The sequence below is a fragment of the Phyllostomus discolor genome, chromosome 4 (genome assembly GCF_004126475.2).
Source record: "Phyllostomus discolor isolate MPI-MPIP mPhyDis1 chromosome 4, mPhyDis1.pri.v3, whole genome shotgun sequence".
NCBI lineage: Eukaryota > Metazoa > Chordata > Mammalia > Chiroptera > Phyllostomidae > Phyllostomus > Phyllostomus discolor.
Window position 1 is genome coordinate 15,443,406 of NC_040906.2, and position 23,747 is coordinate 15,467,152.

The 23,747-nt window shown below is 56.6% G+C and overlaps 1 protein-coding gene across 15 annotated transcripts in view; it reads left to right on the forward strand.

Moving 5' to 3' along the window:
* TNS1 (tensin 1) overlaps window positions 1-23,747 on the forward strand; it is a 183,928-nt gene that overhangs the window by 95,909 nt on the left and 64,272 nt on the right. For all 15 annotated transcript variants that reach the window (XM_036022866.1, XM_036022867.1, XM_036022864.1 and 12 more), the window contains 11 exons: window positions 1,095-1,275; window positions 3,532-3,582; window positions 4,571-4,693; window positions 5,121-5,185; window positions 6,719-6,802; window positions 10,545-10,657; window positions 11,048-11,108; window positions 11,351-11,426; window positions 12,032-12,161; window positions 13,834-13,899; window positions 15,001-15,117. In XM_036022866.1, coding sequence (XP_035878759.1) covers window positions 1,095-1,275; window positions 3,532-3,582; window positions 4,571-4,693; window positions 5,121-5,185; window positions 6,719-6,802; window positions 10,545-10,657; window positions 11,048-11,108; window positions 11,351-11,426; window positions 12,032-12,161; window positions 13,834-13,899; window positions 15,001-15,117 — 1,067 coding nt within the window. The remainder of the gene's footprint in view (window positions 1-1,094; window positions 1,276-3,531; window positions 3,583-4,570; window positions 4,694-5,120; window positions 5,186-6,718; window positions 6,803-10,544; window positions 10,658-11,047; window positions 11,109-11,350; window positions 11,427-12,031; window positions 12,162-13,833; window positions 13,900-15,000; window positions 15,118-23,747) is intronic.

Genomic DNA, 23,747 nt, shown 5'->3' on the forward strand with positions numbered 1-23,747 from the left:
TCACAGTAGTGAAAGGTTGTCAGAATGAAATGCAAGTGTCGCCCACCTCGGATAGAGAGGGGACCAGACACCAGGAGGCTAGTGATGGGGTAAGAAGGCGTGCAGGTGGGAAGCATGTGCGGTGCCCCTGGAAGCTACAGGTGGGCTTCAGAACGGAATTCCAGTGTCACAAGATACATTTCCCCTTCCCATCAGCACCCCAATGGGCACCTTGGACCCTCCCCCTGGAAGAGAAGCTGGGTGAGGTGTCAAGAGGTGACCCCCTGCCTCCCCTCATCCAGTGCCCGGCCCAGGGGGCTCTCCTCTCCAGGGAGCTCAGGTGGTGCTGGGCTTCTGGGGGCCGCCTGCAGCTGCTGCAGCAGCAGAGGCTCTGCGCCCTCTGCTTCCTGGGCCCTTAGGAATCAGGGAGGCTGCTGCCACAGAGCAGCCCCGGCCGCGGTGGGAGCTGCCAGAGGTGGGGAGAGAGCCAGGGAACAAAGGGCAGGAGCTAGCCTGCCTCCGGGGAGGGCTGGAATGTGCGCTAGGTCTGGCTCACCTGGAGCCCAGGTGAGCATGTCACCTGAGCCGCCCCTTCCCCTGAGAGGCCTCCCTGCCCACTGCACAGCTCCAGAGCGGGGGAGGTCAGCAGAAGGCTCAGCCTGGGATGCTGGAGAGCACCCAGCTCAGCCTCTCTTTCCTCTTCTGGAGCTGTCCCGGGACCCTCTGAGACTCTTCTGCCAGACCAGGTGGCTGCTGTGTGTTGGGAGGTACAGCTGGACTCCTCGGGCCTTGGCTCTGACTTCTGAGATCAAGGGTGAAGGCAGTGCCAACAGAATTGATGGGAACCTGTGACTGGTGTCATCACTGTTTGGTTCTGACATGGCCTGCCATCCTTGCCAGCCCCTGCCTGGCTCTGTTCTCTCTGGGCCCCAGGCTGGCCTTACCGGCTGCACTGGCCTTGCCAGGGGCAGCCTTTGGTCTTGGCTCTGGGTCAGGGAGCAGCCAAGCTGTCCTGGGTTGGATACGGAGGCCATGCACAGTGTGTAAGGGGTACAGATATATCTGTTCCTTGCCCTGGGGGGCTAGAGTCTGATCTAGAGCCCCTTCTCTGCTAGTCTCCCCAGAAACATGAGTGTGAGCCGGACCATGGAGGACAGCTGTGAGCTGGACCTGGTATACGTCACCGAGAGGATCATCGCCGTCTCCTTCCCCAGCACAGCCAATGAGGAGAACTTCCGGAGCAACCTGCGTGAGGTGGCCCAGATGCTCAAGTCCAAACATGGAGGCAACTACCTGGTGAGGACGGGCCCCTCACCCCCTCTTCCAGCACGTCCCTGCCCTTTCTGCTTGCCACCCCCTGCTGGTGTCCCAGCCCACGCACCCCGAGCCAGCTCTTTGTCCTTTCTTCATCCACTTGCTCTCGGCCCCGGGTGTCTCCTGTGGCCAGAATCTTCACTCCTACTCTAGCCCAGCTCTGCTGCAAGGAGTTCATGCAGCTGGAATGCAGCATCTGGAACCAAGTCATGTGCACCTGTGTGCACATGCATCGTGTGTTTATGTGTGTTTGTGCCCATATATGTATGTGAGTGCAGGTGTATGTATGTGCCCATGTGTGTATGAGTGTGTGTGTGTGTGTGTGTGCTGACCAGTGGAGAGAGTAACAGTAAGAGCTCGTGTTATGGAGTGCTTACGACAAGCCAGGCCCCGTTCCACCTGCTTCCACGTATGGAGCCTTCAGGACAGCCCTAGGAACCAGGTTTTGTCAGAGTCCAGAGGGGCGGGGCATCTGCTTAAGTTCACAGTGTCAGGGAGTGGCAGGCCTGGCCCATGGTCGGCACCTCGGAGAGGTCTCAGGGCAGAGCTGTGGCAGAGTGTGTCTTAAGGGACCTGTGTTGCTGATGCTGGGGTTGTACCTGGCCCAGGAGAACCACCTCGCAAATGTGGATGGAGTGGCCACCAGGGGTCTCCTCTAATGTCAGAAAGGCGGCCGGGGGGATGGGGCCAATCCTGGCCCCAGAGGAAGGCCTGGGTCCACTTTACGGGGAGGTACATGTGGGCTGGCCCCGTAGAGTGGACTGTGCAGCCTCGAGGGGCTGCCCTTGGATGTTCGCGCAGAGGCAGCATAGGGGGCTGTGTTAGGTCTCTGGGGCTGCTGTGGTGAATTACTGTACACTTGGGGACTTAAAACAACGAATTTAACTTTTCATGTCTGGAGGCCAGATCAGAGTGTTGGCAGGGCCGCGTCCCCTCAGAATCCTGTAGGGGAGCAGCCGGCCTTGCCCCTCCCCAGCGGCTGGTGGCTCTGGTGTCTCTGGTGACCCTTGGCTTGTAGCCTCATGACTCCAACCTCTGCCCCCATTGTGACGTGTCCTTCCTTCTTTCCTGTGACCTTCTGTGTGTCCTTTCCTCTTCTTATAAGGACACCAGCCCTTGGGTTTAGGGCCCACCCTCAATCCAGGGTGATCTCATGTCTACATCCTTAACTACTTACATCAGCGGAGGCCCTATTTCCAAATAAAGTCACATTCTGAAGTTCCGGGTGGGTGTGAATTTTTGTGGGACACTGTTCAACCCACTACAGACACCCATCCATCAGTGGTGTTGGGCGTTGTGAAGAGCTTGGCTTTAAACCTCAGAAAGTCCTGGGTTCAAGTGCGGGCTCTGCTCTAGTTACTAGGTTGACAATCTTGGCCACTTAGCCTCACCAAACCTTGAGATCCCCATCTGTAAAATGGGTCTAACAACACTACCCACCTCTTGTGCTTGTTGAGAGAAGGAAGCCACCTGATACAGGTGCAGTTCTCAGCACAGGATGGCAAGTAGTGGACAATCGAGCGGTAGCTAATATCAATGTAGCATAGCATGCTCCTTAACGGGGCTCAAACACGGACTAAAAGCCATCTAAGGTGCTTCCTGACTTCAGGAGCCCACCATGTCGTGGGCCTATGCCAGCATCCCTCCATCCTGTCTGTTCCCACCTGGGGGGCCCTTTTCTCTCCCCAGACACAACGCAGTGGTCTTGGAGTTGTGAGGTGGAGACGGAGACGGGCGTTCCAGAGATTGGGGGCTTCTTGTGGGGCGTGGTTAGGTGTTGGAGAGCATGCGTTGAGGTCTGAGAGGGTCCGCCTGGGGTGGTTTGCAGCCTCCGCTGGAGGGTGTCCGACCACAGAGCCATTGCACCTTCGTGGGGTGAGGTTCCGAAGTCCACGTGTGAGACGGGAACCAGAGGGAAGGCCAGATACTTCACATTTGGCACCACCGGGTTCCGTTCAGTGTGGGGAGGTGCCCACCTTGGGGGTGGCATGTGGGACCCGAGACAGGTTCCATCCCCTTCTCGTCTCTAGTGCTGGACCTCCCCTTGCTGAGGGGTGTGGCTGAGTGTCCACCCTTCTCTCCCCGCCCTCTTTACCCTGAGAACCTGCAGTTGAGCTCCCGTGGGTCGTTGCGGGTGTCTGATGGGATGCCGTGTGGCTCACGTGTGGGCAGAATTCCCAGCCAGGGCGAGAGCCACAGGCGAGCCTTTTCACGATCTCGTCCTTTTCCTCCTTCCAGCTTTTCAACCTCTCTGAGCGGAGACCCGACATCACGAAGCTCCATGCCAAGGTGAGCCAGTGCCTCGTGGGGCTGGGGGCTTCCACCTGCCTGGGAGGGAGGGATAACAGACGGGCCCCCCCTCCGCGGTTCCCACATTCGGGCCTTGGGGGAGTGTGCGGTGACAGCGTGCAAAGTCTATTATAGTGCCGTCTTCCTACTCGGAAAAGGGGAAAGAATCTGTTCATTGTTTCCACAACACCAATCACAACAAACAAAACTCGATACAGTGATTTCCACCCAGGTCTGCCTCCCCTGCGGAGCACATAGCCTCTCTGGGGTGAGGCTGGAGCTGTGAGATTTTTAGTTTTATGGAAACTAAACAATCTCTTTAGTTTTATGGAAACTAGCCTCTCTGGGCCTCGGTCTGTACCTCTGAAAGTGGGTGGGCTGGATCACATGCACTCTTTGGGCCTGTCCACGCAGAAGTTCTCTTTTGCTGTAGAGCTCTGTGAGTTTAGAAAAATCTCGAGGAGCCTGGAGACCACTGTTGAGGCCCACCCTCCGTCCCCGTCAGCGTCTCTGGGCTGGCCTGGAAAAGTCAGTGGTGTGTGTGGCCAGGGCCTGGAAAAGAGGCACGACCAGCCAGGAGCCCTTTGCTCTGCCCTTCTTTGCCCTGGGCCAGGCCTTGGGGTTGTGTGTGGGGGTAGAAAGTGGGGGAAGTACTGGGGGCCCTGTTACATCTTCAGGTCATTGTCCCCAAGCCTCTGTGTTACACACGTGTAACACTGAGGCTGGGAGAAGGACCATGACTGGCCAGAGGCCCCACAGCGAGCCAGTGTCAGGACTGAGACTCAGGCACAGGGCGTCTGGTCCTGGCCATTGTTCTTTGCGTCCACGCCCCCACCTCCCAGCTGGGCCGATGGGCGGGGCAGGAACTGAGGCCCAGCTGCTGGTGACCACTGCCCCGCTACTGGCATATGGGGTGGGTGTGCGCTGCCCCCACTGCCCTGGGGGCTGTCCGGGCTTCTGCCACCTCTCACTCCTGGCTGGGCCTCAGGTGCTGGAATTTGGCTGGCCTGACCTCCACACCCCGGCCCTGGAGAAGATCTGCAGCGTCTGCAAGGCCATGGACACTTGGCTCAATGCAGACCCCCACAATGTCGTCGTTCTGCACAACAAGGTCAGAGCGGGGGCCGCAGGGCGTGTGAGCGAGTGCGTGCGTGTGTCTGTGCGTGCACGTGCATGAAGACACCTTTGGATGAGGGTGTGTACTTGCCTGTATCATGGGGTGTGTGAGTGTGTAAGTCTGTATGTATTCTCCTTTCTGGAGCGTGATAGATTCTGTCCCAGGGGCACCCACAAGAGGTGTGGGGTACCAGCTTGTAGGGCCCTCAAGGGTAGTGGGTGGTCAGCTGTGTTTCTTCTCTTTGACACCTCCAGCCCCCACCCCCCTCCCTCCCTCATATTCCCTTCGTCCTCCTGTTCTTCCTTAGAACCACACCCTTCTCTCCGGCCTCTGCCCCCTTTCCTCCAAGGCTTCTGAGTGGACCCCGGAGCAGTAGGCTGGCTTTACGAATAAAGGCTTTTGTGTTTGGGGACTCTTTCAGGGAAACCGAGGCAGAATAGGAGTTGTCATTGCCGCTTACATGCACTACAGCAACATTTCAGCCAGGTAAGAGGGCCTCTGAGCCGCCCCTTCTCTGAGCGTTGACAGCAGAACCCCCTCCCCCACCCCACCAGGACCTGTCCCTCCCTTGGGGCTGGACAGAGTGGGGGAGAGGTGCTCAGGACGAGGGAGCGCCCACTGAGGGAGGGTGCCTAGCCACATCTCGGGGAGGGGACTGTGGATGGAGGGCAGGAGGGAGGGGCGTCCATCCCTCCATTGTAGGTCCTGGAGGGGCAGCGTTGGGGGCCAGGCCCAGCCGTGGACACCCCATCCAGCCAGCTTTGTGGGGCCACTTTTTCTTGCCAGACTGCTTTCTGTTTCCCTGGGCTAGCAGGGAGGGTGTCAGAAAGAAATGCTGGATCAGAGCTGGGTCCCACAGAACCACCTAGAAGTCATCTCATCCATCCTCCCGTCTCTGGCCAGCAGGGCCCTTTCCCCCTTGGGTGTTTGGGAGCAGGGTTGGGACACAAGCGGGGGAGGAGTCCCATTGTGATTCCACCTGCGGAGGCAGAAGAGCCCACCCATCCATCTGTCTATTCACCTGACAGTGGTTACTGGCCAGCCATGGCGCCGTGCTTGGTGCTGGGAATACAGCAGCAGCGGGCGAAGCCAGGCCGCTGTCCGTGCGGACATTAAATAAACAAGTGTATCAGTAACAGCAGGTGATAAGTTCTGCGAAAGAATGGGGACCAGAGCACGACAGGGGTCAGAGGAGGCCTCTGGGGGAGGTGATGATGTGAGCAGAGACCCACATTACGTGGAGGAGGGAGGGACGGGTTGAGACATGTAAAGTCTGGGAGGGGAGTTTGCAGGCAGAGAGAAGAAAGGCCCGAGGCGTGTGGAGGGGACGCATGCGAGGGGCTGGCGTGTTTGGAGCTGAGTGAGTGAGGGGATGAGGCGTAGGAAGTAAAGCTGGAAGGCGGCAGAGCCCGGGGGGCCTTGCAGCACTCGATAAGGACTCTGGGGTTTATTCTAAGAGCGGCGGGAAGTCGTTGGCAGAGTCACGAGGGGGGAGCTCTGTGATCTGTCTACATTTTAAAATGACCTCTCTGAACACTCTTTGAGAGTGGGGAGGATGTTCTGTGGAGGGCTTGCCAGGAGGATGACAGTTTTACAACTTTAAGAACTCCGTCTTAGCCTACTCTTTGCTTAATGGTGAGCACTTGCTGTGCACCTACTATGTGCCTGCCTGTTTCAAGCTCTTTACAGGTGTTAGCTCACCATAACAAACTCTGAGGAAGGCAACTACTGTCACTCTGATTTCACACACACGAATCCGGTTCAGAAAGGTTACGTGGCCCACCCCAAGGTGCAGTGATGGTGATGAAGTGGTGGGCTAGAGATGGGCTCCCCGCTGTCTGGCTCCAGACCCCCATGCAGCACACAGGATTGATAGATGCCGGAGAGGGTCTCTCTTTTCCTGAAAGGGTCTCAGCACAGCGTGGCTGGAGGACTCAACGGGTCTGGAGAGTAGGCAGGGGGTGAAGGGGCTCTTGTGCTTGGATGTTGGCTCCTCTGACCACCTGTCCTTCCCCCTAGCGCCGACCAGGCCCTGGACCGGTTTGCAATGAAGCGGTTCTATGAGGATAAGATCGTACCCATTGGCCAGCCGTCTCAGAGAAGGTGGGTCTCACAGCCCAGGGCACGCATGTGTGCACTTGCTGTATGTGGGGACTGGCCTCCTGTTCCCACTGGGGATGGGGCAGCGTGCCTAGGTCGGGGTGTACCAAGCATGCATGTTCAGGGGCCAGCCTGGAAGGGTCTGAGCTCAGGGACATGGGTGAGTGTGCCCACAGGTAGGCACTGCAGTTGGCTCCTGAGGCTGGTGCTGGAGAGCAGCGGGGGCATCTGTGGGGGATGCACTGGTCTGTGTGCAAGAGGGCGGATTGTGTGAGAAGGCATTTCCATTCTTGGTCCTGAAAGCAGGACTGCTTCAGTGTTTGGATGAGTCTATAGGAAGCTGAGGTCCCTGCCCTGAGTAGGTCACACATACTTTTAATAAGAGTCACCTTTTACTGGGAAAGCATTTAAAAACTTTATTAAGGACACTCCACCACGTGGTCTCTTGGAGTCCACAACAGCCCGGGCAGGAACAGGGCAGGGACTGGCTCAGCCATTCATTTGGCAAATGTTAGGTGGTCCGCGGTATTCCAAGTGCTAGAGATATTTAGTTGAATAGGACACAGCCCTTTGCCCCTAGTGAGCTGGTATTCTATTGAGAAGGGCGGACATTACACAAGTAAATACACAAACAAGACACTTTCAGGTAGTGATTCGTTCTAGGAAAGGAGGAGGATAGAGTTCTGCAGAAATGAGAGCTGGCGGGAGAGGAACGGAACAGGGCTGTTTGAGTGACCATGGCCAGGGAATGCCTCTCAGAGGAGGTGGATTTGAGCCCAGAGCTGAATAATGATGAGCTACCACCTGACGACCCAGGGCACTCCCAGTTACAGGAGAGAAGCCTGAGCCCAGAGGGAAGGGACATGACATGACCAGGGTCCACAGAGAGCAGTGGCAGAGCCAGAATGTCTGCAGGGACCTGCCCCCTGGTTGTGTCGTCCACATCCCGAGGGCCGCCCCCGGACTCAGCTCTAGGACAGCATGCTGTTCGGTGGTGTCTGACCCACAGGAAGGCACAGGCAGTGTCAGGACCAGGTGGCCCTTGGGAGGCTGCAGGTGAGTGGGAGCCCGAATGGTGGAAACCCAGGCTCAGAGGGGAGCGCAGGAGAGTTCCCCCCTGTGTGGCCAGAGCTGTGGGCCTGTCACCCCTGTCTGTGATGTGTCGCACTGAGCTGCTCACTGGGGCTGCGATGCTGAATCGCTCAGGCAAGGTCTCTTGGGGCTTATCTTCAGGTGGATGACACCACGGAAGTAAGCCATCAAGGTCATTTCAGAGAAGTGGAGCATGATGGGTGAGAGTGATGGGAGTGGGCACGGGAGGCTGATTCCAAGGGACCAGCCTCTCTGAGACGGTGATGTGTGCGGTCAGATCTGAGAAGAGAGAAGGAAGCATCTGCGTGAAGGTCTGGGATAGAAGGTCTAGGCAGAGGGGACAGCAGGTGCACAGGCCCGGAGGCCATAGTGTCCGGTTGGGTTTTCTAACCCTTTGGAACACTTGGCCGGCAGGATCCCCTTGCTGCATGTGCTGGGGCTTCCCAGACTCTCCATGCCGGGGTGTCCCCAACTCACATCACTCTCACCTTGCTCGCCTCTCTAGAAATGTGCTGGCACTGCTGGGGACTGTTTCCGCCATTGTAGTGGGAAGCCCTAGCAGAAATGAGTGAGTCCTCAGGCAACCCAGTGTCTTACAGTTGGCACAAGGCAGCTAGCGGGTGGCCAGCCTCAGGTCAGCTGGATCAGAAACTGGATATCTTTACATGCAGAAAATCCCGGCTGGGCTGCCAGACACAGCAGCTGGGGATCAATGAGAGTGTTCCCAGGGAAGAAGTCTGGGAGGGAAGAACTATCGCTTAAGTACCCGCTCCTCAGTCCCTGGCTTGCCTGGCCTTGGCCATGAGTCTGGCCCTTGCCATCGAAGGACAAGGGACACAGCTGGAGGAGCATGACGCTACAGTGGCACACTGTGGCTTGGAGAGAGCAGGCAGAGTCATCAGAAGCTGGAAACCTGGAGAATGGGGATCAGTGCTGCCTCTCACGAGTAGGGTCATGCAGGGGTTCCACAGGGCTCAGTGTGCGTGTCTGGACACTATCTGTGTCTGCCTTGCAGCTCATATCTGCACCCACAGCTGCTTAGGGGTAGGTTATTCTGCTTGTGCCCAAATGTGAAAGTGCAACTGTTGGGTTGGCCACGCATTTGCTGCCACTTTCCCGCCTTCTTGTCAGTGTCACTGGGAAGGAATGAGGCAGTTGGAGGAGAAGAGGGCAGGGTGAGAGGGAGGGAGGGGCTTGGCCTGTGGCTTTCCCATTCATTGTCACCCCACCTCCGGACTCATTGTCCGCAGCACACAGACACATCCTGTTGGCATGATCAGAAGTTCTGATAGGAACCCGCCATTCCAGGTTTCCGGTTTGAGTAATGGGGCTGGGGGCTGGGCAGGGGCCTGAATAGGAGCTGGAGCTGCCCATCAGATTATCTTGCTTGGGTTGTCCAAGGTGGCCCCACCCCGGCCCAGGGACAGAGGCCCACGGCCTGGAGGCAGGCCAAGGAGTGAAGATATAGGAGAGGATTCTTATCATGGTCACTTGGGTTCTGGCCCCACCCACCTCAAAAGCCCATATTGGCTTCCTCAGAGTCTCAGATGCATTGATTGGTTGAGCTGCTACAGCTTGCTGTCCTCTGGCCAGTCAGAGTAGAAGGAAGCTCTGGCCAATGGCAAAGGGATTGGCCTCTGTTCTGGCAGATGCATTGGAGTCAGACTTCTTTCCTTCTCTCCCCATTCACTCCGAGCTCTTTGTGTTCTTGCTGTGTGACTTTGGGAGGCCAATGGCCCTTTCTGGACCTAATTTTTCCTTTCTGTTTAGGAGTGGGGAATAGGTTAGTCCTTCTAGTCTTCCAACAAGATCTTTGTTAAAAGAATTGGGAGATGCTGACCCTAACACCAAATGAAATGATCTGGAGAGACTTTCCTACACTTTAACATGATATAAAAAAGTGAAGGCCTATATATATATATTTAAAGATTTTATTTATTTATTTTTAGAGAGGGAAGGGAGGGAGATAGAGAGAGAGAAACACCAATGTGTGGTTGCTGGGGGTTATGGCCTGCAACCCACGCATGTACCCTGGCTGGGAATCGAACCTGTGACACTTTGGTTTGCAGCCTGAGCTCAATCCACTGAGCTACGCCAGCCAGGGTATGGCCTATATTTATTATGCTCTTGTTCTCTGGAGGGTCATGTGGCTGGTGGGCCTGTGCAGAGCTGACCCAGGCCCTGTGGGGATGAATGTCAGCTCGGTTTGGGCTCTGGATAAGGATGTCAGATCTGTCTGAGGGTCATCAGCCTACCTCGTGTAGTGGTGAGCAGTTCAGGATACCTGTCAGGGCTGTGGGGGAGGAACTTTGAATCCAGCAGGAGATTCCTGGGCTGGGAGTGAAGCAGGAATGAGATGCTCGTGTTGACCACCAGGGGTCGCCGGAGAACCCCAAGTTGGGGGTTTGGCTAGACCCAGCTCTAGGTGTAGTAGTCCCTGCTCACCCTTCCTACCTGGGGGTTTCAGGCAGCAAGGGAGGTCTGTGCTGGGCAGAGACCCCAGCCATGGGGAGGCCTGGGGGTGTTGGTGGGTGGTAGGGGCAGGCTAGGTGGGAACACCTAGGGCAGTGTTCTGGGGGGGGGAAGAGAACACGGGATGGCTCTGCCCCGGTGCGGGCCTCCTTGGCTGAAGCTGCCCCTGTCCCTGCTCCAGGTACGTGCATTACTTCAGCGGCCTGCTCTCGGGCACCATCAAAATGAACAACAAGCCCTTGTTTCTGCACCACGTGATCATGCACGGCATCCCCAACTTCGAGTCTAAAGGAGGTACGGGCTCTAGCCCTCTGGCTTCCCACCCCATCCTTTTTTCCATCTCCTTCTCTGAAGAGGCAGCCATGGGTGGTGAAAACGCAGGCGTGGACGGGAGGCTCAGCTGCCCCACTTCCTGAGCTTTCTTTAGCCCCAGTCTAGTCATCAGCACAGTGGGCTCCACACTCGCGGTGCCTGTTGACAGATGTTGGATGTGGCAATGTTTTTGTCAGCTTAATATGACTTGCGAATGGAAAGCTGGTATTTCTTCCCCTTTCTCTTTCCATTGCTCCTTCCTCTTTTTCTCCTTCCTCTTCCTCCCCGCTTCCTTCCTTTCGCCCCTACTTCCTTCACTCTCTCGGCTCCCACTGTCCCGCTGTCTCAGCTAACACCACCCTTGCCTTGCAGGGTGTCGGCCATTTCTCCGGATCTACCAGGCCATGCAGCCTGTTTACACATCTGGCATCTAGTAAGTATTCCACAGGCATGAGAGGCCTGGATGCCACGGCTCCGAGGCTGAGGACCAGGAGCCAGTGGGGTGGGTGTGTGTGGGTTGGCGGGGGGCGGGCTCCTTAAATCTCATATAGGAGAGGGCTAGGGGGTGAAGTCAGCAAAGTTTCCAGTGACCTGGTGGCAGGGGGGCAGAAGGGGGAAATGCACTGCCCGCCCCTGCAGCAGCCCCTCTTTCCCTCGGCCCACCTCTCCCCACAGCAACGTCCAAGGAGACAGCCAGACCAGCATCTGCATCACCATCGAGCCTGGGCTGCTCTTGAAGGGAGACATCTTGGTGAGCACTGCCCCTCTGCCTGTAGCCCCGCCTCTTCGTTTATTTTTCTCCCTTCCCTTCCCACTCTCCGCCTGCCTCCCCCAGGCAAGACCTCACTCCTGGTGGGCCACCAGCCTTGGGGTTGTGGGCTCTCAGGTCTCTTGCAACGCCTTCCAACCCCTGACAGTCCTTGTTCATTCTCCTGCCTTGGAGTCAGACATCCCTTCTGCTGGGCTTACCTCTTGTTCTGCAACAGCTGGGGAACTAGCTGTTAGTGGGAGCTCTTACCTCCTGGCTTCTGATTGGTGACAAGGACTCCCTCAGTTGTAGATTCAGCCCTTCCTCCATCAGTTTGAATCTGCTCCTACTTTTTCCATTCCGATCTGTATGCAGGAAATTCTTGAGAGGTAGTTTTGTCCCCATGGGATAAGACTGGCTTCCAACTCTCTGCTCTTCTAGAAGTTTCTCCAGAGAGCTCTGAGATCCCGTTTGGTGTTGGTGACCTCTCTCTCACTGGGTTTGGGGCGAGCCTTGGGGACCCAGACTTGGGTCTGATAAAGAAGCTCCCTGCGACCCAGGTCCCCAGCCTCCAGCCCCTGATGGGCTCCGCTCTCTTTCTCGTGCAGCTGAAGTGCTACCACAAGAAGTTCCGGAGCCCAGCGCGAGATGTCATCTTCCGTGTGCAGTTCCACACCTGTGCCATCCATGACCTGGGGGTTGTCTTTGGGAAGGAGGACCTTGATGAAGCCTTCAAAGGTGGGCCCATCGAGTGGAGAGGTAGCTCTAGCAAGGGACCATTCTGTCACAGGGCAGACGAGCAGTTACGGAGGAGGATATGGCAACAGTGGAGAGGCAACTGTTTTCTGAGGGAAGAGGAGGTGGTCAGGGAGGTGTCTCCTCCTTTTCTTTCCTCTATCCATTTTAGGTTTTATCTGCATCACCTTCAGGACTGGGACATATCCATATCCATCCGTCTATCCATCCATCTGTCTTTCCATCTGTCCACCCACCCACCCATCCAAACTTATCTATCTGTGCATTTATCTACTCATCCATCCATCCATCGATCCATCCACTCACCTACCATCTACCTCCTCATCCAGATCTATGCACCCATCCACCCATCCATCCATCCATCCACCCATCCATCCACCCATCCAACCACACATCCAAATCCATCCATTTATCCATTCATCTGTCCATCCATCCATCCACCAAACATGTGTATATGTGTCCATTTATCCAGCCACTCGTGTGTATATGTGCCAGGTGTGTGCTAGGTCTTGGGGATACAAAGAGAAAGAGGCGAGCCCATAACCTCAGGGAGCTCAGTGTTGTGGGAGAACGAGACCCACACACACACACGGTGCTAGGAAGTGATGCCTACAGTGATAGAGGCGTGCACAGGTGTGATGGGTGCCCCAGGGAGCAGACCCCATCCCTCATGTAACCTCACTTGCTGTAAGCAGTATATGGGGATCTGTGTCCAGACTGGGCTGAGGCAGAGAGCAGAGAGTGGGGCGGGGACTCGGAGGAGAAGGGGCGTGACCTTCAGGAGAAGGGTGTGTCCCTGCCCTGGAGGCAGGAGGGCAAAAGCAGAAGATGCCGCTGTGATTACAGAACAGAATAAATGTTATCAATCGTAACAAGGAGAAATGAAGGAACAGTTGACACCGTGGAGGTGGGGTTGGTGAGAGATAGGAGAAGGGAAGGGACATACATTCCTTCTCTTACGTAGAGGGAGTCAGGACACCATCAAAGATGGACAGACCAAGAAGTAGAGGCTTAACTACAATATTTAAAGTTTTGAAGGTAATTGGTAGAATACACGGTGATGATGATAAAAAATAATAATAGCAGGTTTTAGGAGAAGGGAGGTGAGAGCCGTGTCAATGAGCCGAATCACTCACCTTCACAGAGGTAAATTAGTGGGGATGTAAAAATACTGATGTGTCCAGAAATAATGGCATAAAAACTGGGGCTGTGATCTAGCCCCAGTCACTGCTAGTGACTGGGGTCACTGGCAGTAGAACAAGAAACAGAAATGGGTAGAAATGGTTACCTCAGGAAAGTAGGACTGGGACTGAAAATAACTTAATATATAATCAACGTGTGCATGCATATTACTTTAATCTTTTCTAGAAGAAAACTTTTTTAAAGATTTTATTTATTTATTTTTAGAGAGGGAAGGGAGGGAGAAAGAGAGAGAGAGAGAGAGAGAGAGAAAGAGAGAAACATCAATGTGCAGTTGCTGGGGGTGTGGCCTGCAACCCAGGCATGTGCCCTGACAGGGAATCGAACCTGCAATGCTTTGGTTTGCAGCCTGTGCTCAATCCACTGGGCTACGCCAGCCAGGTAGAAGAAAACTTTTTATGGAGTTCTTTTTTGAAGCTGATTGACCACTTCATTTTTCCTTCTCCTTTTTTAGATGATCGATTTCCAGAATACGGCAAAGTGGAATTTGTGTTTTCTTACGGACCAGAGAAAATTCAAGGTATCAGCCACGTTAGAATCCACTCATCATTCACTCCCTTCCCTCCATCCTGGCCTGTCCCCACCCTCCTTCACCATTCTCCCCCCATCTTCTCCGTAATTGTCAAGCTACCTGTGATCGAAAGGCAGGCCTACCGTGAAAGATCTGGGTATCATAGTGGACCCCCAGCTAAACATGAACCAGTGACTTAATCTCTGGGTAGCAAAAATAAAAAAGCAGACAGAGAGGCGCTGGGTTGGATAAACTGTTCCAGTCCCATTAGGTCGCCGCCCACGTATATTTAGAGACCAGGGGCCGTGGAGGACGGAGGGAGTGGCTGAGGGGACACTCCAAGGTGCTGGGTACACGAGAAGTATTTCTGAGAACCGAGGTGATTCAACCTGAAGATGAGGAGACCAATTTAATAATAGCCTTGGAGCCTTTGGGCTGGTTATATGTGGAGACCAGTTGTTCCCCATCTTATTTGAGGACAGAATGCGAGGACATGAAGCTAGGTTGCAGACAGAGGGACTCTGGGCGGATTAAAGAAGGGACTGCCAGGTCAGGGAGTGTCTGACTTGCATGCAGCCTGTGCCGTCTTCATTCTGGGCTTTCTCTGGATGTGCGTGCGGGAGACGTGCTGCCTCTGTCCTCAGACCCCCACCTGGAGTTGGAGAGCTCCTCAAGTAGTGGGGCAGGGGGTGGCCTGGACCACCCCGTGTCCTCTCAAAACCCAGGCTGTGAGCCCTGCTCCTCCCACATGCCCCCCGCCTCCAGGGGCAGACCCTGGTCTCTACACTGCCCCTGGGCCACAGAAAAGAAAGGGGCAGAACGCATCCAGATGGTCCCCCAGCTTTCCCTTGGGGGGGGTCTTCACTTCTCAGTGCCCTGTCCTCATTTCCCCCTGTGACCTGGTATGTGCCTTTTCAAGAATGCAGGAAACCAGACCCCTAGGTTCTCCGTCCAACTTAAGCCACTGGTCCCGCCCCGCCAAGGTCAAGAAAATGAGAAGTCCCTTAGAGAGCATCCTTGGGGGATCTCGTCGGCTTCCTCTGTTTTTTCAGCTGCTGGCCTCTTTTTTCTTTCTCCTCCCTGTCCGCCCGCCCTTCCCCGCCCTTTCAGGCATGGAACACCTGGAGAACGGCCCGAGCGTGTCGGTGGACTACAACACCTCCGACCCCCTCATCCGCTGGGACTCCTATGACAACTTCAGTGGGCACCGCGAGGATGGCATGGAGGGTAGGTGGGGCCCGTGGCTTCCCGCCACTCTCCAAACCGCACAGCCCCTGGGCCGCGGCTGTCTTGTTTGGCACAGTGACACCATGCTGGGTTCAAAGGGCAGGCAGAGGAGACATCCAAGCGCCTCGGGAGAGCTCAGAGTTCCATGGGAGATAATGAGGCAAGTGTGAATGTGTTAAATAATGAAGGCGGAGCTTAAAAAAAAGGAAAACATAGTCAAACAGCCACACGAGGAGGTGCCCTTGGCGCCAAATGAGTCCCACGGACGTTGAGTGATAGCTGGAGTGGCCTGGGAGGGCTCCTTGGAGGAGACAGCCTGGAGTGGACCTTGAGGCACGCCCTGTGATACCAGCGCAGCCTTGGTTGGGTTTCCTGTGAAACCCGCCGCTGCGCATCAGCAGCCTCACCGCCGGGGTCTCTGGGCTCCGAGCACTCGGAATGCGGACAGAGCATCGAGGCCCACAGGCTTTCATCGGCAGCCAACGAAAACGTTCGAGAGCTGGAGACAAACAGATAGGCTCCACAGTTTGAAAAGAAAGCTACGGGATGGAAATTAATACATGTTTAGCTGCGAAACCTAACATTATGTCAGATGGTCAACAGCAACTCAGTTCAGCTCTCGGGAGCTATATATGGGGTTGTATTTATTCATGTGGTTCGTTTGAATGTGTGAGGTGGGGTGTGGGGTGGGGCCTCGAAAATCGAGCATGCCTGGAGGTCAGGAACTCTTGAGACACCCTGTCTGGGGTTTGGCCACAGGCTCGCGTCCCTGATTCGGTCCCAGGACCGCGGAATGTGGGAGCTGGGAGGACCCTCAGGACCATCGGCCCACCCCTCCATCAGTTTTCAGTTGGGGTAACTGAGACCCGCTTGATTTGTCCCCGTGAGCTGGGGCGCATCCCTTCAAGGACACCAGAGCGCAGCCTCTGGGCTTCTCCTTCCAGCTGAAACCGGTTCTGGGGAGGGGCCGCCGTGTCCTGGGGACCCCCGGGCCACGTGGCAGAGCTGTGCTAGGGAGAGCCAGGCACCCTCGCCCTGCCTCCCGCCTCCCTCTCCGAGGTTCTGGGTTTGTGGACTCTACCCTGAACGTCTTTTAAGCCTCTTCTTGCATGAAGATTCTTCTCCCTCTGGCCTCGGAGACACCAGAAGGAGCGATGTGGGAGGAGGGTGGTGTTCGGGCTGGAAGTTAGGGCCTGGTGAGAGCGATTGTTTTGTGTGCAGTGGTGTAGAGTTGAAGCTGCCTCCTCGTGCCTGCCCTTCCTCTCCCCTGGCATGCGGGCACCCCACTCCACCCAGGCAGCCCCCCCAAACAGTCCTCCCCCCTCCCCACTGCCCCAGCCAGCCCCATCCACTTGTGCTGAGTGGCCGAGGAGGGAACAGAAGGAGGCAGAGGCTGAGATGAATTAGTCCTGAGGTACCGGTGGCTGTCAGCCTAATTGTTCATCTTCTGGGGATGTTTGCATTTTTAACAAGAACACTTGGCAATTTGAGGGAATTTTCAATGACTTTCCATCTCTCCCTGGTGTGGATTCAATGTGATGATAAATGTAAAAACATTTGGTAAACTCTAAAGCGCCAGGCAAATAAAAGGTAAAATAATTAAGGGGGGAGAAGGAGTGGCTGTGGAAGGCCAGGGCTCGGACAGGACCCGCCGGCCGGCAGTGAGGGAAGGAGGTGGGGTCGAGGGAGCAGGGAGGGTGGCGGGGGAAGGAGAGGGTGAAGGGTGGCCCCGGCCTGCTGTCCTTTCTCCTGCAGTCTGCACCTCCTGGCCGGGGATGGAACCAGTGGGACCTTCTGGCCAGTTAAAGGTCAGCTCGTCCTGTAGGGACAGAGCGGCTCCTCTCTGGAGGCTGAGAAGCTGGCTCTATGCTTGAAGGGCGGGCAGGGGAGGCAGCTGGGGGGGTCACCAGGTGGACCCTGCCAGTCCCACTGTGTGCTCCCCGCTGCTGGGCTGCACCCCCACAGGGACAGGAAAGCAAACTGTGACCAGCCCTGGGGCAGGGACAGGAACCGTAGCCCCATCCTGCTCCTTCTGCTACCTGGGGCGCTTCTGGAAGGCTGTAGACCCTGGGGCCCAGACATAAAGCATTTTGTCTGGCCAGTTCCCCAGTCAAGAGAGGGAAGCGGAAGGCCTGTGTCTGTCTCCCTAGTTGTGGACAAGTCCCTGTGCCTCAGTTTCCCCATGTGCCAACTGGGGTAGAGGCACACCTAACCCCCAAGATTCTGGCGTGCTCAGGAGATGGCTTAAGCTGGAGCCTGGGAGGGGGCGTGGCCTTTCCCTGGAGTGGTCCAGGGCTGGGGGAATGGCCTGGGGGGTGATGTGCTGCTGCAGGGGCCTCTGCCCCTGGGAGGAGCCGGCTGACCCTGGGGTGGTAGTGTGCAGTGGGTGAGTGTGTGTGCTTCAGAGCCTGCCTCCGGGGTCCCAAGCCCAGCTCCCCCCTCTGTGGCTGCGTGTCCTTGGTAAGGCTATTGAGCCTTCCTGTGGTCCCTCGTTTCCTCATCTACAAACTTGGGGCAGGAATAGTATCGGCATCACTGGGTTCTTGTAGTGATTTGCACAAGAGGCAGTTTAGGGCAGGAGCTGAGAATGTGGCCTCTGGAGCTAACCTGCCCAGGTTCAAATCCTTTGACGAGACGCCATCCTCCTGGGGCCTCAGTTTGCTCTGCTGCCAAGGGGGGATTTAGCGGACACCTTTTGGGGATGGGCAGTTGTGGGGAGGCTGCCTGCTGTGTTTTCTCACGAGTCCTGGACCCCTCGGTCGTTACCATGGCAACACCTCAAGGGTCTGTAGATGGGCCTAAGGGAGAAGGCCCTTTGGCCTTGGGGGCCAGCTCTGGTTTTGCCGCACGCCAGCTGTGGCGCCCATACTCGGTCGTCACCTAACGCTCACAGGCACCCTGTGAAGCGGGCTCCGTGTTTACGGCTAGATGGTGGAGGGCTGACGTAACCCGCCCACGGCTGTCTAGCCGGTGAGGAGAGGGTCTGGGTGTGAAAACCCAGTGCTGAGCATGGAGCCGTCCTGGGCTGGCTGACGTCCCTGGGGATCTGTTCTGGGTATCTGGTCCTGTGGCAATGCCTGGGCCCTGCTGAGCTTGGGTGAGTGTCTGCCTGCTTAGCTCCCCTACTTCTCACCCCTGGACAGACCAGATCGCCCTGGTCCTGCCTCTCACCGTGAGGAAGGCTTACACGTGGCGGCACATGCAGCGCGGCGCCCCGGAGGCCATGGGGGTGGCCCAGCTCTGGTGCTAGCAGGACTTCAGTGCAGGGAGTGGCCGAGACACACGTGTCCCTTCACGTCTCTCCCCCGCCTCCCCCGGGGGGTGAGGGGCTGCTCACTCCGGTGTGAGGGACTGGCCTCTCCAAATAGGTAGAGCGTGTCCAAGGTGAGACGAGGCCATTTTTGGAGGCAGCCTGCCTCTCCTATGGTGGGCCTGCCAGGAGAGAGGAGAGGAGTGGCCAGGCCAGGCCCGTTCCTCCGGAGCCCGCCTGGTGGCTCAAAGGCGGGGGAGGGTGGGGGCGCTGAGCCAGGCAGCCTGGAACAGAAATCATCTCTGGCCTGGGCCCCACCTTGCCCCGCCTTGTAGTGAGGGGTGGCCAGCAGTGGGGTCAGAGCTTCTGTTCCTCTGGGAAGCCTTCCAGGTGACCCTGACTTAACCCCCAGCACCATGACTGTTCTGTGTTTAACCCCTTCCTGGCTGCCCGCATCCCCACCCTCCTAATTCTGCTTCCTAATTCTGACTCCTAATTCTGCTTCCGAGTGTGTGGTATTGTGGTGCTCAGTGGCTTCTCCCACTGACTAGGACACCCCTGACTAATGCCAGCAGCAAGGTGAAGGGAGAGAGAGTCGTACGGACGTGACCTTCTGTTCTCTGTGGGCTGACCTCCCAGGCTGGGGTGGCACGAGCCCATCACAGGGCCCGTCAGTGGGGACACTGAGGCGCGGGAGGGGAAGGGACCTGCCAGCGAGCTCGGCTCCGACTGTACCGGCGACCACACTGAAGTGTGACAAGATGGGGGATGTCACCTGCAGTTGAGAGAGAAGAAGGGGAGCTGATATTTGAGTCGAGGACTCTGGCTCCACACCCCTTTCCACCTGCCGTAGAGCTCAGCGTATTCAGCACCTCCACACCCCTAAGTCAGGGGGCTCCCCAACTTCTCAAGCCCTTAGCTGGCAGGGAGCTGGCTGCCACACAGCGTGGCCCAGGTCACTCTGGACAGGCCCAGGAACTAAACCAGAAAGAGAGGGAAGAGGGAGAGAGTGTGGTGGACGGAGGCTGGGGTGACCATGGTGCTTGGGGACCATTCCGACTCACCTGCATTTAGGCCAGAAGGAGGCGGGGTGGAGCAAGGGGAAGAACGGATGGAAGTCGACAGCAAGAACTTTCTGAGCACAGAAGCTTCCCGGCCTTGGGACAGGTGCCCGAGGGGCTGGGGAGCACCTGCCATCTCAGAGACCCCTTGCTTCGGGAGCAGTGCCCTCTGGTGAACCCGACTGCCTGGTGTCTCAGGTTGGGCTGCCGCCACCGAGTCACGCTGAGTGAGTGGCTGGAACAATAGACATTCGTTTTTTCAGTCTGGAGGCCGTAAATCTGAGAGCAAGCTGTTGAAAGGCTGGCTCTTCCGGAGGCCTCTCTCCTTGGCTGATAGTCGGCTGTCTTCTCCCTGTCTCTTCACTGGCCGGCCCATGGTGTGTCTGTGCCCTAGTCACCATGTGCACCCTGTGCACAAGGACACCAGCCAGACTGGATGACCTCTACCCAAATGACCTCTTTTTAAATGACCTCTTTTAAGGCCTTATCTCCAAATAGAGCCACATTCTGGGGTACTGGGGGTGAGGACTTCAGCATATGAATTTGGGGGCGGCCTTCAGCCCGTAACACCTAGGAAGGCATTTTCTGGGTTTCCCATAGTCAGATGCCTGAGGCCTTAGTCCCGAGTGGGGAAGAGAAGGCCCGGGGTGGGTGGAGGGGACAGCGGTCTGATTCTGCACCAGCCTCCTCCTTGCGGGCTGTCTCTGTCAATCCCCCAGTCTGGTCTGGAGCCTGCCAGCTCAGCGCTCTGGCTGACACCATGTTTCACAGCCTCCAGAAGCCCCATTAGCTGCTTGGCCTGAGTTCTGAAGCCCCGTGCTCAGATCTCAGCGCCCCGCGGGTGGGAGCGGGGCGGTGTTTTTGCCTATGCTGCACAGAGTCGTCTCCAGATTCCCCTGGAGCGTTCCAGGGCCAGCCTTCTCGGAAGCAAGTCCCATACCTCCAGGGCTGTGGGCTGCCATTTGCCTTCCAGCAGCCCAAAGGTTGACGAGGCCTGGGGTGCTTCTCCCCCACCCTTCCCCAGCCTCCTTGGGCACTGAGTTGTGAGAGCTTCTCACGCCTCGCAGAGAGGCCTGGGGGGCAGGGGTGAGTGCTGTGTGAAGCAGCAGATGGCGCAGGGCCAAAGAAAGAGTGACAGGAGAACAGGGCAAGTCCCCCAGCTTGGCTGACGATGGCATGGGGGGGCTGCTAACCACCCACTTCTGGATTTCTTCTTCTGCGTGATGCCTGTCAGCCTTGCTTTGTTTTGGTGGGCAGTCCCCCCAGAGCCAGGGGCTGTGACAGGGGGCTTGGTTTTATGCCCAAGCTTCCGGACCCCTAGGATCTGCGAGGAGAGGCATTTCCTGCCTCCGGGGAGGGTGCCCTGCTCTGGAGGGCACCGACCCCCTCCTTAAACCCTTATGCCTGCCCTGGGAAAGGGCCCTCCTGCAGCAGCCAGCAGTGCCCAGTCTGTGGGCTCATCCAGGGATTCTCTGAATTTTTTTTTTTTTTGAGAGGGAAAGAAGGAAGGAGAGATACTCAGCAAACAGGCAGAGACTGAGAAGGAGAGAGAAACAGGTGAGAGACATGGAGAGACAGACAGACAGACAGACCGGACAGACATTGGTCTGGGAGGCAGGGGATTTGGGTTCTGGGGGCCCTTGGGAACTCTTTTTCTTCAGATTGTCTTCCTTTCCTGTAAAATGAGGGGGTTGGAGAAGTGATTCTTTCCATTTATTTGGGCTCACTCACTGTTTCTTTCTGTGACTTCTGAGGAGCTCAGACGGGCCCACTAAGCTTCCCTCTCAGACCTTCCCAGCTCCTGAGCGTGGAGCGGGCAGCAGCGGCCGTATCAGTCAGGAGAGGCCCGGTTATGCCGGGTAACAAGCAGCCCCAAATTCCCAGTGGCTTTGCCCGACAAAAACACATTTCTCACCCCCGCTGCCTATCCAGTGTGAGTTGGCAGGGGTCTCTGTGCAACTTAGTTACTCTGGGCTGGCGGGGGCTTCATCTCAGAGATGCTGCCGTCCTTGCTGCCTCAGCAGGTGGAGGGCATTACCACTTGCAGACTGTTTCTGCCTGGATGTGGCACCCTTTCTTTCGTGCTCACATTTTATTGGCCAAAACGGCTCACGCATCCAAGCCTTGTTTCAGAGGTGCAGGGCAGTTGTGCATGGAAGACGGAAAGCCGAAATAATGCTGAGCAGATTAATCTCTGCCTTAGGGAGTAAGACTGTGCGGTTGAGAATCAGAAGGTCTGGTTCCAAGCTCTGTTGCTTATCACTGTGTTCCTCGGTCAAGTCACTTTGCCCCTCTGAGACCCAAATGCTTTTCCTGTAAAACAGGGGAGACAACCGTGCCTTCTGTTGTTAAGATTCAATGAGGTAATCTGTGTCAGCTGTGAGAGGCAGAGTGCCTGGTCTGTGCTGTGCTGGCAATAATTTATGTCTATCATTATCATTATTATTATTATCAGCAGCAGCATCATTATTGAGGTGCTAGAGGGGAGAAGACAGAGGTATGATTTTGAATGCATACAAGCCCACTCTTCTTCAGAAGAAGCCCACACCCACGCTGGTCCGATCTGCACTTGGCCCTGTTCTGGGAGCCCCTCTCTTGGGAGTCAGGAGGTTTGCCTCTGACACCAACTCGCTGTGTGACCTTGGACAAGTTCCTTCCCACTGGGCTCCCAGTTCCCGTATCAGTGAATGGAGGAGGATGGATTCCAAAGGGGACTTCCGGCTGTAAAACCGTCCCATGGTAACAATGACGACAAAGACGATGGCTAGCTGAGAGCCCGCCTGGTGCGCCTGCCCCGTGCTGGGCTCCACGGACTTGGCGCTCTCCTGGTCACTCCTCCCCAAACCCTTAGAAGCAGCCGCTGCTTTGTGACTCTTGGACTGAACAAGCAGAACTTGGAGGATGTGGTTGTGTAGCCGCTTTATTTTGTCTACCCCTGCCCTTGAAAGGCATCCTTTGCTTCCGGTGCCCCCATATGTCATTAGGGTGAGTCCCGTGCCTTTTCTGATCACTCTCAGGTAAATAAAGGATCCTCTGGTCAGTAATACCGGTGCCCAGTGCCAGTGACCTTGGTACCTCCTGCAGGGCTAGTTCTACCCCCGTGTCAGCTCTCACCTGGGCGCCAGCTGCGTGTGTGTTTCAGTGGGGTCTCTCCCTGTTCACTGCACTTGTGGGAAGAGGGGAAAGGAGGGAAGGGGTCAGAACACTCTTGCCTGCCTGGCACCGTTGTGGCGAGGCACAGGCCTGCTCTGGGTGGAGGTGTGAGCGCTGAGCTTTCCGCCAGTGGAGGGTTCTGGAGGCGTCAAATGCTGACTGACTGTTTCTGTCTCGCGGCCCATGTGTGGGTGTTTTGGAGACACTTCCCCACCCTCATCTCCCCCTGTCTCTCACTCACTGTTTCCTCCAGGCGCCGACAGCAGGCAGCTCTGACCCTCAGCCCAGAAATCCCCTGCTCCCTCCAGCTTCCGCCTGCTGGAGCCCCTTCAGCCCTCCAGGGGGCCCTCTTGGACAGGAGCTGAGGCGGCCCTGGGGCGGCTCTCTCTCCCCTTGGTCCAGGGGAGCCCTTAGGCGCGCTTGGCCTCAGCAAAGCCTGGGACTGCGGTGGCGAAGGCAGCCCCTCTCTGTTTCCCTGCCTGCCTCTCGCCCTGCAGACTTCCAGGCCCGCGCCTGGTCCCGTCTCCCAAGTTCTCCGTGCCCCAGCCAACTCAGGTTGAGCTGAGCAGACTCCCTGAGGTGAGGGAACAGCCCCTAGCAGGTGGCACTTACAGCAAAACACCCCTCTCCCCCCACGGCCTCTGAGAGGCGCCCACTGCCTGACCCCCTTCCTCCTTTGGCGTGGATGTGCGTAGATGCGGTTCGGAGCCACAGAGCGGTTCCTGCCATTTCTTTTTAAAAGAATGCAACTGCTGCAAGCGTATACTCCCAATGTTACATAATAAAATATATGACACCGATAAAACTTAATGCCATAACATAACCTGTTTAAAGTGTGCTATTTGATGGGGTTTAAGATATTTAGGGTTGTGCAACGTCGCCATAATCTAATTCCAGAACATTCTCACCGCCCCCCCGAAGAAACCTCCTGCATTCGCAGTCACGCCTCATTTCTGTCCCTGCCCCCACCCCAGCCCCAGCCCACTTTCTACAGATTTGTCTGCTGTGGACAGTTCATGGGAACGGAGTTGCAGAGGACGTGGCTTTCACTTAGTGCAGTGTTTCCAGGGTCCGTGCCTGCTGTAGCACGAATCGGTGCTTCAGTTTCGTCGTTGAATGGTTTCCCGCTGCGTGGACACACCACGCGCTGCTTATGCGCACGCCAG